At 47.3% G+C, this 16,426-nt stretch overlaps 6 protein-coding genes across 6 annotated transcripts; 3 read left to right on the top strand and 3 right to left on the bottom strand.

Moving 5' to 3' along the window:
- Nucleotides 1-139: 139 nt before the first annotated feature.
- On the bottom strand, nucleotides 140-2,817 carry F4817DRAFT_354592 (kinase-like protein). Its single transcript, XM_049305545.1, has 3 exons — nucleotides 2,518-2,817; nucleotides 1,491-2,347; nucleotides 140-1,377 (listed from the first exon to the last, which is right to left on the bottom strand). Exons 2-3 carry the CDS (start codon nucleotides 2,317-2,319, stop codon nucleotides 329-331), a joined length of 1,878 nt encoding a protein of 625 aa, XP_049153597.1. The 5' UTR covers nucleotides 2,320-2,347; nucleotides 2,518-2,817; the 3' UTR covers nucleotides 140-328.
- Nucleotides 2,818-3,879: 1,062 nt separating this feature from the next.
- F4817DRAFT_362732 (DUF1593-domain-containing protein) lies at nucleotides 3,880-6,010 on the top strand (the record flags this gene model as incomplete). Its single annotated transcript, XM_049306562.1, has 6 exons — nucleotides 3,880-3,916; nucleotides 4,021-4,196; nucleotides 4,260-4,386; nucleotides 4,422-4,567; nucleotides 5,244-5,516; nucleotides 5,549-6,010. 6 exons carry the CDS (start codon nucleotides 3,880-3,882, stop codon nucleotides 6,008-6,010), a joined length of 1,221 nt encoding a protein of 406 aa, XP_049153598.1.
- Nucleotides 6,011-7,765: 1,755 nt separating this feature from the next.
- F4817DRAFT_321403 (PFL-like glycyl radical enzyme) lies at nucleotides 7,766-11,813 on the top strand (the record flags this gene model as incomplete). The annotated part of the gene is made up of 3 exons (XM_049301284.1): nucleotides 7,766-10,430; nucleotides 10,762-11,294; nucleotides 11,463-11,813. 3 exons carry the CDS (start codon nucleotides 7,766-7,768, stop codon nucleotides 11,811-11,813), a joined length of 3,549 nt encoding a protein of 1,182 aa, XP_049153599.1.
- A 381-nt stretch (nucleotides 11,814-12,194) lies between these two features.
- On the bottom strand, nucleotides 12,195-12,557 carry F4817DRAFT_321404 (uncharacterized protein; the record flags this gene model as incomplete). The annotated part of the gene is made up of 1 exon (XM_049301285.1): nucleotides 12,195-12,557. One exon carries the CDS (start codon nucleotides 12,555-12,557, stop codon nucleotides 12,195-12,197), a length of 363 nt encoding a protein of 120 aa, XP_049153600.1.
- Nucleotides 12,558-13,129: 572 nt separating this feature from the next.
- Nucleotides 13,130-14,857, bottom strand: F4817DRAFT_354601 (NAD(P)-binding protein). The gene is made up of 7 exons (XM_049305546.1): nucleotides 14,679-14,857; nucleotides 14,534-14,626; nucleotides 14,389-14,459; nucleotides 14,111-14,322; nucleotides 13,938-14,034; nucleotides 13,591-13,879; nucleotides 13,130-13,521 (listed from the first exon to the last, which is right to left on the bottom strand). Exons 2-7 carry the CDS (start codon nucleotides 14,565-14,567, stop codon nucleotides 13,262-13,264), a joined length of 963 nt encoding a protein of 320 aa, XP_049153601.1. The 5' UTR covers nucleotides 14,568-14,626; nucleotides 14,679-14,857; the 3' UTR covers nucleotides 13,130-13,261.
- Nucleotides 14,858-14,914: 57 nt separating this feature from the next.
- Nucleotides 14,915-16,324, top strand: F4817DRAFT_354603 (uncharacterized protein). Its single transcript, XM_049305547.1, has 2 exons — nucleotides 14,915-15,083; nucleotides 15,139-16,324. Exons 1-2 carry the CDS (start codon nucleotides 15,021-15,023, stop codon nucleotides 16,174-16,176), a joined length of 1,101 nt encoding a protein of 366 aa, XP_049153602.1. The 5' UTR covers nucleotides 14,915-15,020; the 3' UTR covers nucleotides 16,177-16,324.
- Nucleotides 16,325-16,426: the final 102 nt, after the last annotated feature.

The following is a 16,426-nucleotide window of genomic DNA, read 5'->3' on the forward strand; positions in this document are numbered from 1 at the left end:
AACTTATCTCCCATATAATATTGGTATAAGTCTACTAAGTGAGCAAGAATCTCCAAGTTATCTTTAGATATAATAAGTTATAGATATTTTCACACTGTTCCGAAGCATCTTGTCTTGCTAATCCTTCTGATTACAAGCAGTGATTAAAAAGTGATATTTGGGTGAACGTAATCGCGCCCCTATTATTTACATGAGATGGATCGTATATTACATAGGTGACGAAAATTCCGAGCCTCACCATGATAACAAGGTAGAAGATCATAGCCTCGACCCGTCCAAGTAAGTACCTCTAGTATACAAGCTACTAGCGATTTTTGGTTTGGGGAAGTCACAGATATGAGCTTTCGCATCTACGTAGAACCCTTTCGATCGCCTCGTCCACTTGCTGGCTAGACCATCTAGCCTTAGAGTCAGGGCAAACCATTGCCTCCGCTAGCAAAACTACGTCGTCGATAACTTCGGGGGGGTATCCCTCGTTTTTTAACCCTTGCTCAAGACTCTTCGGTACATAGCCCATCTGCAGTCCCTTGAGCATATCAGCTCGTTCCATGGCTGTGGTACAAGGGCACATCGTCTCGATGAACACAATACCCAGGGCGAAGATGTCGACTTTCTCATTGTCGGCATCTTTAGAGGGTGGGGGTCGGTAGTAGGTAGTACCCACAGGACTATCTGACGTTGTCGAGCCGTCGTCGCTTGCATATGATGGGGGCAACCCCTCGCGCGCGAGCTGGGTCACTAGCCCGAAATCGCCAATACGCGGATTAAGCCATTGCGGAGGCAAATTTTCGGCCTTCGCTCGACAGGAATTGCATGCAAGGCTACAGTATCCGCCTCGTGGCTCAGTGTCGGGCAACGAGAGAAAGATGTTGCCTGGCTTAATGTCCCGGTGTATAAACCCTTTAGTGTGGATGTACTGTAGCCCAGCGTGTATGGCATGAAGGAGCCTAAGACTAGGAACAAGATGAAAGCAATGTCTTACGGCGTTACTTCCGCCTGACGAAAGAGATATATACTGAGCTAGTGTCATTGGGTATAGCGACATTTGTATGTATAAGATGTGTCCGACTGCATCAAAAGTCTCCTTCTCTTCATTTGAGTTTGATGGCTTACTTTTCCCGTCTGTAAATATATCGCTAGTATTTGACAGGGAAAGACTCTCGATAGCAGCATTACTAGAGGTGCGCTGTTCGAACCACTGCCGGTCGTTAACCAATTGGTCGTTGGCTTTGCTGTCACGGCAAGATGGAGTGTCTTCTGCAAAAACAACCCCACCACTTACTGACAGCTCTGCTCTGTCCCCTTCATCGTGAGAGAATGGCCGGTGATCTAATAACAATTGTTGCCTTTGACCTACGTCGGCTCTCGTGCTAGAATCTAACACTGTAAGTTAGCGATCATCGTTATGTTAAACTAGAGTTCAACCGTGCGGACGGTATGCATGATTCATAGGGTAAATAATAGCTAAACAGACTAAAGTAACCACGTACCATGTGTGATTTCGACTGGCTGTGGTTGGTGAGGCTCCTCAAGCCAGGTAGCATGATATCGCACGATGTTAGGGTGATCTAGCGCGGCCAAAGCTTGTACTTCACGTAGAATATGTTGAAGTTCTTCAAGTCTCCCATCGCGAAACCTTCTCCCGAGTCTCGGGGATAGCTGGATCTTCTTTACAGCATATGTTCCTCGATCCAAGGGGTTAAAACACTTATATACTTTTCCGAAGCCACCTTTCCCTAAAAGAGCGCCTTCTTGGAAGGAAGATTGATAGTGACTTCGTACTGGGGGTGGCTGGAGAGTCAGTTTCAAGTCATTAGATGGATGCGGCATAAGGGTAAGTTGGGACGTTCCAAGGACTAAGTCTCGCATCGCGTTAGGGAGGTGAGAGGTCGGTACTTGAGAGCCAGCAACCAGATTATCTAAGGCTGACAGGTATTGGCGACGAGAATTTCTCACGGCATCAGATATCGCCAAGTCGGATATCACTCCATTGGATGATAGTGTTCGGCTTGCGTCCGCAAACAGTTGCCGAGCAAGAGGCTGGATCTCTGGGGACTGCCTCGTATAGTTCTGTCCCGGATTAGTAGCGTTGAGATACTCGGCAGCGCGGGTACGGATATAATCTTCGAGTAGACTGGCAAGCATCATGTTACGATGCTCCTCAACACCATCTATATCGCCCGAAGAGTCGTGAGAGCTAGAGATGGATATCGATTTGATCTCGGACGAAACGCTAATACTTTGAGTATCTCCTTCGTTCATCTTTGTTTTGGAGTTTGATGAGACTCCTTCATGAGATGCTTGCTCGTCTGAATCCATAGTTGGAAGTCAAGTAGTCCAACATTAGCTAGGAGGAATCGCATCCGTGTCAATATGATAGAACCAAAGGGTTTTGTAAAGTGCATAAGATGCGGTGGTTGTTCAAAGACATGGAAAATAAATATATGCAAAGGAAACATTAATTGACTAAATGGGTTTACCCATTCCAGAATATTTAGGTTGGTAGTGATTACCTACCTAAGGTAGTTGTCTAAGTGATTGTCGAGCTCTGATTCTCGGTTAGTTGTGTGGTTACCTATGAGAATGTGAGGTGTTCTTTTAAGACATTAACTGCCACGTTGTTCCATCTCTTTCTCTCTGTAGTCTCCAGCGCAATGGTTACCCCTGGAAATAACGGGGAGACCAGGTCAACAACACACGGATCAATTAGTTGTGACCAACTTTTATTATCTCTTTGATTTAGTAAGTTTCATGACAGGATGTTATGAGCAAAGAAGATGAATGATTCACCTTTTCAACTTTAAACCAAGATTAATGGCAACACCGTCCGTGCTAACTTTCAACATTTTAGCGTAATATGGGGTTTTATGCAATATGCAATATGCAATTTAGCGCACCATTAGTGGCTTATCACCCCCGCTACGACATTATCATCCAACGCAAACTTCCAATACCTCTTAAATTCCAAGGTAGTTACCAATATTATTCTCATATTAACATAATAGGTAGGTACCTTACGCCAGGCGTAATAACAAGGGGAAAACAATGACTTTTGAAAATGGCCATATAATCTATAGGTGCCTACTTATATATAAGCTAAATTCCGCGATTAAACTAACAACAGCCAGGTACCTAAGCTATACAGAGTTTCTAGAATTTCGAAAAGCCAATTATTGCATCGATCCAATCAGGCCCCTTGTCAAATACTCTTTTCGGCATCTTCTTCGACACTCCTAGTCGACCAGCCGTGTTTGGGCTATGTGATGATCGTATAAGTAAACTCTCTTGCTGTTCTTAATTAAATAATCCAGTCCCTTCTCGCCCCTTGCTTCCATAGTATTAAATACAAAAACCAAGACATATATCTAGCCGTTAACTTAGATTAAAGCTGCTGCTGCTGCAGCTAAAATACCGCCACCTACTAATCCCATTCGAGGGACTGAATCCGCTGCAGCACCCTCTAAAGTCTTTGACGCCGCCTCCCCGGAGCTTGTGATAGTTGGTATGGCCTGGCTATCAAGTGTCGTGCCGAAGCTTGTGGTGATTACCTGGAGATTTCCGCTAATTCTTGCGATTACCTTCGTGTAACTAGGGCAATCGTTCACAAAGGTAGGACAGCAAAGAGGCGTTGTCATCTGTGTCGTCGTAGTCGGCCCCTGGCAGATTGGCCAGCCATCGCAGACGGAGAGATAAGGAGTGTCTATGTGACCGCCAACGCAGCAACCGCTGTAGCCAGCGTCGACGACTCGCACGCTAGGACAGTCTTGAATATCCCTCTATTAGGTGTTAGAATAGAGTATTTCGGACGCATTATTTTCACTCCAGGCACGAGATCAAAAAAGCTTCAGAGCCAGGTCGCTGGCAATAGCGACTATGAAAATGAACACCTTCCTCGCGGAACCTTTCTTAAGAGGAGGTTGCTTATATCGGCCAAACTATTGCGCGAAATTCGAACACTCCGTCTCCAAAATGGGCACAGAAACTGGAGACGTATACCCCCCGCTACCGCAAGTTCAGAAGAACGGTTACTACTGAAATCGGGCTGGTGGCTCCAAAACGAGACTCACCCCGAGGAGATGAACAAAATAATCAATGCTTATGGAGAAGTTGTGGAAAACTTGAACCAACATGTCAATCCAAATTCACCATATGATAGCGCCGAAAAGCTACTATCGCTGGTTACTTTAGGACTATCCGTAAGGCTCCTTAGCCTCAATCGGCAAATAAAAATGAATGTATACTAATTCATGTATACTTAGACATATGGGAGGGCGGCATTGCACGAGCCTTTGAGCGAGGGTGCCAAGCGCATCATCCTCGCCTTACAAGAATCCCAAGAGCCCCTTTTTATTGCGGGGTGGGGGGAACAAATACACTCGCTCAGGCGTTACTTCATATCAACAACACCATGTCCTCTTCAGACGCCGGCGAGTTAAGGTCGCGAATCAGACTATATACGATATCAGACCAAGACGATACGGGTCCTTGGATCCGAGCTCATTTTCTAGACATATTTTATGTCGTATCTATTTATGCATGGAATGCTTACCATAGCGGCAAAATGTGGGTTCGTGGAATGATTTGACAATGTCGGAACGGTTGGTGGGGGTGGAACGTTCCGCGGATCTAAGGCCTCTGATTGGCTGGATTCGGATATTAGTGGGGCGTTTCTTATGTAAGCAAGGTTTATTTTAAAATCGCATGTGGAATCGTTCCGCAAATGTAGGTAGCGTTCCACAATTTGTAATCATTCCGCATGATATTTTTATAAAAATTTCGAAAAAAAAAAATTTTTTTACTTTTTTTTTTCTAAGTTAAAATTTTACCTTTTCAAAAGTAAAGGCTATAAGGGCTAAAATCGAATGAATTTCCATTCTGAAATAATTTGATGAGATTGGCCACCTCGTCCCATTAGCTCAAACGTTTAAACTTTAAACCTTATTGTGGGGTTTATGGTTACACAAACGCGGGAGCTGTGGGTTCGAGGACCAGTCTTTTCACTTTTTTTAAATTTTTTGACTTTCACCCCACTTTTTCACGTGAAAATCACGTGAAAGTCACGTGAATAGCAGAATCGTTCTATTTTACGAGACCATTCCACATTTTGGAATCATTCCACAATGTTGGAACGATTGGGTCTGAATCCAATGATTATTATACATGGCATAATTATCTAAGTTGGAAGCGTTCCACGAACCCATGCAGCCCCGCTATGGTAGGTATTCACTGGCAACCTGGACTAGGATATCCCTCGCTGGGTGTCCTTGTGTAAACTCATCACTCTTGTACAAAACCCTTGGTTAGACGCCAATATCCGTCTTGGGCCCCTGGGTTCCCTATACCCGCAAGTTGTATTCGGCATGGAAGGTGATACTCCCAGTTTCCTGTTGCTAATACAGAACGGCCTTGGTTACCGTGATCGCATCTACTGGGGTAGTTGGGGTGGAAGATATAGTCGGTCCCTAGCTCTAGTTGATTGGGCGGGTGGGATTGATACAAACCATTTTGTCGATTCCGTAGAAATACGATTGGCCTTGACGGACAAGAGTATTCAACGCCACAAGCATCTATCTGGCGCTGGAGAACGGCTTACCAAGATGATTTTGCGGCTCGAATGCAATGGACTCTCACTTCGAACTTCTCAAAAGTTGGGCATCCGCCCGTCTTAAATATCAATGGCCAACAAGGCCCGGATCCACTGATCGTCCAAGTCAAGAGTAATGAAACATATACGTTCGATGCAGGACTGACGCTGGACCCGGACAACCCTACGGATAATAGCCATTTAGAGTTCCAGTGGGTTTTGTATCGGGAGTCTACAATGTTCCAAGCAAATGTTTCACTTAAGGCTCTCGAACCCCCAGTGGGATCAAACGGAGTACTGGACATTAATGATGCTGGTTTTACTAACGCGACACTCGGCATCAAGGTCCAAGTTACTGTACCACAGCCCCTGAGGAATATTTATACCGGAACATCTCCTGGCTTCCACATCATACTTCACCAATAGGGCAGGCCAATATCCAATTAGACGATACATGAGAGTGATATGTGAATACGATATTTGAACATACATATATTCGCTATGCTATCTATATTTACTAAGATACAATTATCTAACTCTTACTTTAGAAGTTGGCAGTCAGCAATTGATTTAGCCTGAAGTATAGTCCAAGAGGTCCAGTTTAGAGAAAATATTCCAAAACATACTATATGTGAGGCTTAATAATGTACGAGGACCATAGCTTTACATGTCTAGAAATGTTGCCCGCAGGTTTTACATAGGACTTAGGGATTACTAGAGGCCATGCCCAATTCCATCTGGGGCTGTTCAACGTTATGTAATAAGTAAGTCAAAGGGCAAACAGAACTCAGTTGAACAGAATCACTATAGGGAAACTTTGACCTTATTCGCTAATAATCTAGGAGCTTCTGGAGACGTTGGACACAAATACCGCTTATTCAAGCAGAATAAGGCGCACGAGCAGAATAAAATAGAGGCTAGGTTACCGGTATATTACGTTTATGTCATACAGAAACCACTTGATCAACTTACATAACTCCCATAGAGAATCGAACATCCACCGGTTGGATAATGGTATATACATCGGATGCGAGGTTCTCGTGACTGATGTCTGTCGGAACACTATTTGTCAAGCCTGCTTACTGCCGGATGTCTATGTTGACTCGATAGATGGGCCGGCGCATATTAGGTGCATATTTACCAACCTAGATATGCGAGGGATCGCTTCTAGCCAGCGCTTTTTCGTCGATTCCGATCCGAGAATATTCAACTTAAGAAAATATGTTGTGAAACGTCTTACACTAACGTGCGTGAGGCGGCCGGACGGCTACAGAACCGCCTGACTCGGCGACGCCTGGGGGCGGGGTGAGGGAGGGGACCGGAGCAGAGTAAGCTTTCGAGACTGGTGAAACAGAAGGACACTTGGAGACTCATGTCCACTACTCAGGTCTGAATAACCACCTTGGAAGTTAAATTCATTAGTGAATATCAAGATATTACTTACCTATGCAGTACGCTACACAACCGCATGACCCCTTCACCTGGATCGGAAGACTCGACATCGAGGAAGCTCGGGTTCCTTAAATTACCTAATCTAACCTGCATCAACGCTGCCTTACAGTGTACTAAAAAGCTTCTTCGGGCGACTTACCCGTCTCGACCGGTGGGGCAACTGATTGGTAAGAGTGTCAACGTCTCTGGATCCGGCTGTTATACCCTCCCGTGTGGAAGCCATCTCGAATTCGGAGAGTTCACTTAGAGTGACGCTTGAGAGCTCCTGGTTCTGGACGATCACCAACGACCAGAAATATTGGAAATAAAATATGTTTTAACGCTAAGCCTTTGACCCGTTGTGTATCTTCCAGATATAATGACACAGGCCAAGCGTTGTGTGGCATTTGAGGCGCCGGCGGCCGCAGCTTACCAATCAATAAATTCGAGTCTGAGAAACTGAGATAAACAAGAATTGAGGACAGGCGGTATGCTAAAAAAGGGGTGGCGCATAGTACCCTACAGCACATGTCTTAGTGTTACTCCAAGCGATGCTATTATGGTGCTACAAAGTGACTGAAAATGAAACTATATAGCTTTCGTTATGGCCAGCCGAGTACCTCCCGGACTTGGATATAAGGAGCGTAGTTTGAAGGATATATTCTATGAGCTTTCTAGATATACCTTCCCCAACCCGGCTTGTTGCTCTAACGTCAGTGGCATTCTAGACGTACATTAGTATAGGACACCATGGAAACAAAACTCAACCCAACACTCCGCGCTGCTCAGCGCGGTCTTCTCATGCGACCCGTATTCGGTCAAATATTGACCATCTTCCTCAAGGATCAAGATAGCCAAACGCAGAAAGCACTTATTCAGATCATCCAAAACCTAGACGAGGATATCATAAAGAACCATACCAACGACTGCGGTTTAATTGCCGCCTTTTCTCCGGCGCTCTGGGGTCAGTGGACGGACCGGAGCATCGTCATCTCTACCACAGTCCTCGATCGTGGTATCAATTTCGCCAATACTGGCGGGGATGTCTTGCTCTATATCAAGTCTCCCGACCACGAGACTGCAACGATGCTCGCAGCGTCCATCCTCCCATCGTTAGAGCGACTTGTCATAGATATCCAGGCTCTCGAAGTGGGCAGACGCCCCGATGGCCGAATCATGGGTGGCCGTTACCTCGACCACATCAGCAACCCTAATGACCCTATCAGCTTAATCGAAGACATTCTGATTCCTGGTTCTGACCCTTACCGCGGTGCCACTTTCGGCATCACGCAGAAGTTTCTCTTCGACTGGCCTGATATCTCCTCACAATCTGGCGACGCCTTAGACGCCGTGATTGGGCGGAGGCCGGAAGGTGAGGTAATCTCCCAGCACGCCGGCAACGCCCATATTCACCGCGCGCACGTCCTAGACGAAAACCTCGACCAGAGGAAACTGCTGCGCCAAGCTCTGCCATTCGAAGAGTCCAGGGGACAGGCTAGTCGCGAAGAGGGCATCATGTTCGTGGCCTTCTGCAACGACCAGCAGCGGTTCGAGAACATTCTGCAGAACATGATCGGCGATCGTCCGGAGAGACCTCTCGATCGTTTGATGGATTTCGTTCAGGGTATTGGCGGCAGCTACTGGTATGTTCCGTCAGCGACCGAGCTGAAAATCACCGGCGTTAGGATTAGAGACGATGTGTATGAAGATCCACACTGGGACGTTCGCAGTCCCAATCCTTACCTTTTCTTTAACTCGCAAGATTATATGCATCATATGACGCAGGAGACATTCATTGGAGGTGATCGTCCCAGTGTCCGCATCTTGAGCCTCATGTCGAGAACGTTCTCTCACTGGCGAGACGGCTGGATGACCCGCCAGCATTTCCCACGCTTGCCGCACTTGAAAGAGCTGCTTCCCAAGAAGACGATTCCACAGTCGACTCTTGAGCGCAAGGGCCTTGCTAATCTTCGAACGCTATCCTATCTTCTTTCCTCACCAGACTCCAAGATCGCGCGGGAAACCGGTTTGACTCGCATCGCGGCCAAGGAGTTGATCGTCGGCGCGATCCCTGACTTCACGCTGGGAAGGGGAAAAGAGGTTGTCCCTTATCTAGATGAGGATGAAACCATTGCCGCATGGCTGAAGGGTGAACTGAATGAGTGGTCGGCTATGGGACACGTCGTGCCCAACTATCAAACCCTGGTCGATAACGGGCTAGCAACAATGATCGCAGATCTTGACCAACGGAGGGAAGAAGCCCAAAAGCAGAAGGACGATGCCAAGGCATCTTTCTATATCTCCGCGAGAGATTCGATCAGAGGTGTTCAAAACTACCTCATGAACTGGGCAAAGATTGCTCGTCAGGCGCATGATCGGGCCACTGAAGCGGACGACAAAAAGAACATGCAAACAGTCATCAGCTGCCTGGAACGCCTCGTGAATGACGCACCCACAAGCTTCCACGAGGCGGTCCAGTTGATCTTCTCTTTCCACTGCTGTCTTCATCTTGTTGGGGAGCTCACATCCTTTGGTCGACTCGACCAGATCCTCTGGCCCTTCCTCGAGCGAGATATCCAGGCAGGCAGCATCTCGCATGAGCGTGCCCAGGAGATAATAGACTGCCTCTGGATCAAAATCGGCGAGAACGCCTTCGTCAACCGTGCGTTTATCTACGACTACAGAACCTACGGCACCACGTCTGTGTGCGGCCTCGGCGGAAACTTCCCCCAGGGCGGTGGCATCAACCAGTGGGTACAGCAGATCACCGTGGGCGGGTACACGGCCACGAATGCTGAATCTCCAGAGGGCGGTGCCAACCCTGTCACTCTCCTGTGCATCAAGGCGGCACGCCGCATCCCCGTCAACGCTCCCAGCCTCTCGTTGCGTGTGTATAAGGACATACCTGAAGAAATTCTTCACGAAGCGGCCAAGTCGATCCTGGCCGGCGGCGCACACCCTGTTCTCTACAACGACGACAGGCTGTGTGAAGGGCTTTTCCAGTCGGGTAAGACCATTACCCGTGCCTGGTCCCGCAACTATGCAGCGGACGGGTGCTATGAGCCCATGCTGACGGGGGCGTCGGAATTCACGTTCGGCAACGTCGCCCCTATGTTGGCGCTAGAGCAGACCCTCAATCAGGGCTCTACCTACGGCGCCGCAGGACCGGTGTATCTCCGCGGTCTGAAGCAGACGTTTCGCTCCCGTCCTGCGTCAGAGATCACTTCCTTCTTGGAACTCCAAGAAATCTTCCTTCGTCACCTCTCCTGGCTCGTCATCCAGAACTACAGCACCCTGCTCAACGCCTACGGCAACCTCGCCGATATATGCCCATCGCCCATGCTCTCCGCGCTTCTCGACGGCTGCGTCGAGTCGGGGCGCGATCTAACGTCCGGTGGCGCAAAATTTCATATCAGTGTGTATTTTCCTCTCTCTTTTTTCCCCCCCTTTCTTTCTTTCTTTCTTGTGGGGGCGATCATACCCAGAGCAATGAATCGATTAACCATAGATTATTACACGTCCCAAACCCTATTACTCTTTCATCTCCAGCTAGCCTATCGATCCTTCACTTCTAGAATCGTTTTAGCTCGCTAGATGTTTATATCACTAGGTATTTTGTCAAAACCGACAGGGGCTAGTTCGTTGGAGTTTACGCAAGCGCTTTGCCGCCATCACAAGGCACAGACCCTTTCCGCCCATCATCATCCTATCCAAGTACCAACCTGACCTCACATGTTCGTAAATAGTTGCCCCACTGTGCATAGGCGTAGCCAACACGATCGACTCCCTATACGCTATCAAGAAGCTGTGCTTCGACCGGGCGTCCGCGCGCGCCACGCTTCCGGAACTGGTGAGATGCCTCATCTGCGACTGGGGCTTTGACATGATCGAGCCATACCAGGACACCAGCCTGGGCCCCGCCAACGCCGCCGAGATGGCTGTGCGGTATCAGGAGTTGCGAGGGGCGGCGCTGGACTTGCCCAAGTGGGCGAGCGGGGACGGGGATGAGGAGCTCCGGGAGCTAGGGACGTGGCTCGTTGATAATTTGGTACGCCTGTGCGTGGATACCATACGCGAGCCAACGGCGGCGCCGGCCCTCCGGGGCGCGCTAGACAGGATCTACGAGAGATACGGCCCCGAGTTCGAGTTTGTGGTGACGCCCGGCGTCGGAACCTTCGAGGGTTACATCGGCGACGGCATCGCCTGCGGCGCGTCGGCGGACGGTCGCCGAAAGGGCATGCCCATCGCGTCGGACATGTCGCCCGTCCCAGCCGCGCAGGTAAGCTTCCAGAGTTGTTTTCTTCTCTTTCGAGCCTAGTCTAGGGGTATTTTACTCCCAAGACGTCAACTTGGTTCTTCATCTCCTTTGTTCACCTCTTTGTCTGCTCCCGAGACAATCCGCGTTGATGCCAGATGAAGTAATTACTAACTCGCGAACCTGGGATAGGACCTTCCCGCGGCGCCGGTGCATCGAAACATATACCGCGCGATGGAGAGCTACACAGGGGAGGCCATGCAGATTGGGTTATCGAACGCGGCACCGGTGGATATGAACATTCCGGAGGACTTCCCCCAGGACCAGCTGCAGCAGTTCCTGGCAGATTTCGCACAAGGTAAGGTTGGAGGGAATCTGCTCACTCTGACTTGTGCCGATCTCGAGACTTATCAGAGAGCTTCGGAGGATTCGGAGAAGTATAACCTCCTACGTGTTCGGATGGGTGGATGGACGGAATTTTATGCCACCATGTTCCCGGGATACCAAGAGCACCAACAACGGAGGCAGTATTTCGAGGTATAGGAACGATACTAGCAGTTCATTATTCTTATGCGAAGTAAATAATCTTGCTCTCAAGTGAGTCCAAAACCCTATGCGTGATATGCCGGTCCCAGAGGTATAATAAAACAAGCCACCCCTATATCAAAGCAAAGAAATTCCAAATTTCATATCCTTCACATTAGATACCTAGGACGTTAGGAACATAGCTAGGTCATAAAAACCATCTATTGCATACCTAAGCCATCAGTAAGCATTCACACTCATCACATGAAAATAGCATAACTCGATTAATCACAAGGTCATTATATTGCAAGTGATGACGCCGTATTTCTAATAGCTTGGCACTCCCCACTGTTAGTCAGTCGTACGAAGGTCAAGACCAAAAATAACCAGAATGATTAATCAAGCGCGCGAGACCCAAGGTGTGCAGATTATTGCGTTGGGACTAGGGTTCCAGGGATAGGCCCAGCCAGCTTTAGAACGATGGCTCATACGAAAATAGGTTACTCGAATGGTCTTGTTTATATTTGAAGTAAGCCCGATCCAGGTGATACTCAACGGCGAGTTATCGTTTAGCATGTCTAGTTGGTAGAAGGCTTGAAACGTTCCGTACGAATTCATCAGGCCCCACGTATTGAGGCTCAATATGAACGCTCCCATAACCTGCGTCCATGCCAACGGGCCCTCTTTTGACGGAGTTGGAACTACTTCAAGGTCAATGGTGTTGCCTTGCTCTGTTGCCACATTCATCTTCGGCTCTGACATTGCTTCTATCGTCGTTGTGTCGTTGTTATTGTTGTCTTCTGCATTTTTGCATCTGATATTGCTTGGTTTCCATATGGAAAGGGACTATGTTTAGCAAATTGGAGTGTACTATGTATGATTACCAGGTAGGTACCTAGACCTATATAGAACAAAAGCGTTAGGCTTGGAATGCCGGACTTCGCCAAACCCGATTTCTATTTGGCGTATGGGACTATGATACGAACCTTGACCATACAATCGGGATATGTGTTGTGAAGAAATATGTTCAGTTTGCTTTGTTAGGCTAGTGTAACGTTGAAGGACCCCAACACGATGGATGGCCGTTATGCATCCCTTGCTGAAGCTCGCTAAACGACTCTAGTCTCTTCGTTTTCAATACCCTTACCTCCTAGATCATATTCGAGAGAATATTAATAAACACAAAGAGAAACAAAAGATTTATCCATACGATCTATTAACCCCTGAATCCCTAACCCAGTAATACTGACACTAACTAGATAAGTTAAGAACCTGAGTTTTCATTCACTCATTTCTAAAGTAAATAAATCTTCTATTCCATTACAGGTAATTCAGTCCAACAATAGTCAATTTATCTAATACTTTCGAAAATAACTTTAAGAGATGTTGTGATTCGCCAAATCCCAACCATGATATAAGCATGTCGTACCCTTCACGAGAGACATTTGCTTAATCCAGGTTGGTCCTTATTTCCCACCCCATACACTCTTGAGGAAATCCTCGAGTTGAGTAAACTTATAGTCCGGTAACAACTTGTTCCATTCATCCGTAACATCATAAGCACCACGGGTGATGGCAGTCAAGACTCTTGTGGGCACGGCTTGCAAGAATGCACCAACCTGTTCCGGCGTGGCGGTGCGAAGGTCCGGAAGAAAAATGTCGCCGACGTTTCTTATTTCAGCTTCGAGATCTTCTTTCTTGACCCAATCTACCTTCAACGGTCTCCCTACAAGGAATGTTAGCGTTGGTTTCATTTAAGTAGTTCTACTACTATTTAGTATTCATAGATACATACCAATAACCTCAGCTAGTTGTAGTAACTCGCCGATAGTAGCCCTGGTTCCACTAATGCCGCCGATGGCTGGCCATTCACCCTTATACTCTACGGCTCGAGCAACTACGCCCGCGATGTCTTGGACTGTGGTCCATACTATGGCATCGTCAAGCGATCCTTCGATCGCCACAGCGTGCTGACTCTCAAAGTCGTATAGGAATGGAACCGTGTGAACATGATTTGTTGTTTTATGTGGATGGCCGAGGTAGTTCGTAAACGTACCAACTTGGAATCGAGTGTACTCAATGACCTTAGGAGATACATTAGCAGTAATTATCACCTGGATAGTAATACAAGGGAGGCAATACCTTCTTCTCCTTGTTGAGCTTCTCCAAATAACGACTGATCTCGATCTTGCCGGTGTACCACGAAAGGGCATCGAGTGAAGACTCTAATTTGACACCCCTGTTTTTTATCTTTAGTAGACGTGTTGCTAAACATATCATACCGCGTTTGAAATAATAGGAGTCAGTCTGCTTACGTTGCCCATTCCGACGGAGCGTACCGCCTAACACCAGCCTCAATAGAAGCATCGATAAGCAGTTTCTGAGTAGCATTATCTTTGTCTAGGTGGACACCTAAGAAGCAAATGACAGATTCCACTCCCTTAAATAGGCGGACCAATTCCGACTTGTCGTCGTAAGCTGTCTTCACCCATTCGACGCCGGGAAGGGGAGGGAATTGGGCAGGATCCTGGGCTAATGTGTTAGAGCTTCGAATTCCGGGAGGAAAGGAGGAAAGGGGTATTTAAACTATCACCTTTCGGACCAGCGCAATTATATCATGCTTTTTAGTAGCCACCAGCGCATCGATGACCTCTCTTGCCAGCGCTAAAGTATCCAGTCAGCTCAGAAGCGAATTCAACTTAAGAACACGTTGGAACATCTCAACGCCGGCCGCTTACCGCTTGAAGCCGATGCAATTACGACTTTGACCATTTTGACTTATAGCTTATGAGGTTTCTTGGATACTGATTTAATCAATTTGTTGATGCGTGCTGCTGTTTGTTTAGAATTGTTGAACTCTTTGTCGAGTGGCATAATACTTACTTTACGTCCAAGAACTGTCATCTTATATACGATTTTGCTACATATGGCAGTTTGCCTTCAGCGGCAACATGATGATAATACAGCTCCATATTTATGTCAATATGCTCCGTTCACATAACTCTCGGGATCCTCACAAGTGTGTATGTCCGACCCTTCAGCCGTTCGCTGTCAGCGGTTACGTGATCGGATGGAATCGCGCCGCGCCAAGCCGCCAACGTAATCCCTTTTCAACTGAACTAATAACTCTGACCTGACAAATCCGCCAAATGGTTCGGAGTCTTCAACCTTACGATCACATAACTGTCGGAACAACAAATTACAATCTCGTGTAAATCGTTCAAGATGCTGGCAGCTTCTGATCACCACCAAGTGGAGACGGCAACGGATGTTGAAGATTCTCTTCGCGTAAGCACATATTCATCCCCCCTGGTCGTCTGCGCTACCCCTAACCTGACCATAGCGTCGACGTGAACGGGGCCGGCGGTCTCAAGCTAACTTCCGAAAACGTCAAGCTGAGGCTAATCAGCACATACGAAATCAAAATCGCCGGCTCAAGAACGCGATTGAGAAATTAGTTAATATCACACGTGGTGATGAGCACCCAGAGTTACTCAATACGATATTCGACGTGGCAGAGGCTGCGGGTGTTGATGCTAAAAAGCCTACGCAAGGTATCACCGTCCAACCTATTCCCAAAGATGTCAATGTCACCAGAAACAAACAATTCCTTACGTCTACCGTCGATGGCGAGGAAGACATAATTGTTACAGGTACATCAAGGGATATTATCCAAAGAGCAAGTCATAAAGAAAACTCTGGCTTCAGCCCCAGCTCATCACTGGCATCGTTACCTCCACCGCAAAGACTTACATGCGGTATATGGCTAGACCATCAACACTATATGCGGGTTATTAGTATACCACCTGACGATATCATCCCATATCTTGGCCCCGGGTCCAAGACTTTCGCGGGAATCCTCTTTTGGTCCATTATGGACCACGCTCAGAAGAAATGTACACGTAGTCACACAGAGACCACTGCCTCTCTCATTCAAAGGGCACTCGACCATTCGACAGCAACAGAGAACTGGACCATTACATACATTTACGCAATGGTCGAAGCGAGACAGGAGTACAGGCGCACGGGTTCAATTAGCGCTCAATATGCACCGGCTGCAGAACGAGACTTACCCAATCTGATACGTAATCGAATCGATGCAGATTATCATGCTCGAGGAATAGACCCAAATCAATGGTTATCCGCAGTGGGGATTGAAGGGCGCGTAAAGAGCATGATCGGAAACGACTCATTTGCAATTTTGGAGACAGCTGCAAAAGGAGAAGGCAGCCTTTCATTGCAAGATTCACTTGAGGCCATGAAATGCAAGCTCGCCGAGAACTGTGTTTGTTTTGGGGATGGGCCTAGGTGGAATGTTGACGTTGTCGATGCGCTGTTTCTGGACTGGATTTATAAGACCTCTAGGTTATCTCGTAATTGACGTTCAAGGGGGGATGAATCAATGATTTACCCTGTGTGATTTTCAAGTTGAGGTAGATGTCATATTTTATATAAAGACATAAGGAGCAGGCAATTTCTCAAAGATATGACGGGTAGTTATAATAGAGAGTGATGCTAATTGTAGATTACCAAAATTTCCTTCCACGTAGATTACCCCACAGAACAAGTGTATGCACCTGGCCACCAAAATTACTAGTAAAATGACATGGCCACCTTCTGCCTCATCAATC

This window comes from Daldinia loculata (assembly GCF_022478755.1).
Source record: "Daldinia loculata strain CBS 113971 unplaced genomic scaffold F4817scaffold_113, whole genome shotgun sequence".
NCBI classification, from domain to species: Eukaryota; Fungi; Ascomycota; class Sordariomycetes; order Xylariales; family Hypoxylaceae; genus Daldinia; species Daldinia loculata.

What these genes read in the sequence shown, in the direction of transcription:
- F4817DRAFT_354592 (XM_049305545.1), bottom strand. Translation starts at nt 2,319, where the DNA reads ATGGATTCAGACGAGCAAGCATCTCATGAAGGAGTCTCATCAAACTCC. An exon ending in GCCAGTCGAAATCACACATG is followed by an intron (nt 1,378 to 1,490) that starts GTACGTGGTTAC and finishes TTACAGTGTTAG; the next exon opens with ATTCTAGCACGAGAGCCGAC.
- F4817DRAFT_354601 (XM_049305546.1), bottom strand. Translation starts at nt 14,567, where the DNA reads ATGGTCAAAGTCGTAATTGCATCGGCTTCAAGCG. An exon ending in GCTCCGTCGGAATGGGCAAC is followed by an intron (nt 14,035 to 14,110) that starts GTAAGCAGACTG and finishes GATAAAAAACAG; the next exon opens with GGGTGTCAAATTAGAGTCTT. An exon ending in AGCTCAACAAGGAGAAGAAG is followed by an intron (nt 13,880 to 13,937) that starts GTATTGCCTCCC and finishes GTATCTCCTAAG; the next exon opens with GTCATTGAGTACACTCGATT.
- F4817DRAFT_354603 (XM_049305547.1), top strand. Translation starts at nt 15,021, where the DNA reads ATGCTGGCAGCTTCTGATCACCACCAAGTGGAGACGGCAACGGATGTT. An exon ending in ATGTTGAAGATTCTCTTCGC is followed by an intron (nt 15,084 to 15,138) that starts GTAAGCACATAT and finishes ACCTGACCATAG; the next exon opens with CGTCGACGTGAACGGGGCCG.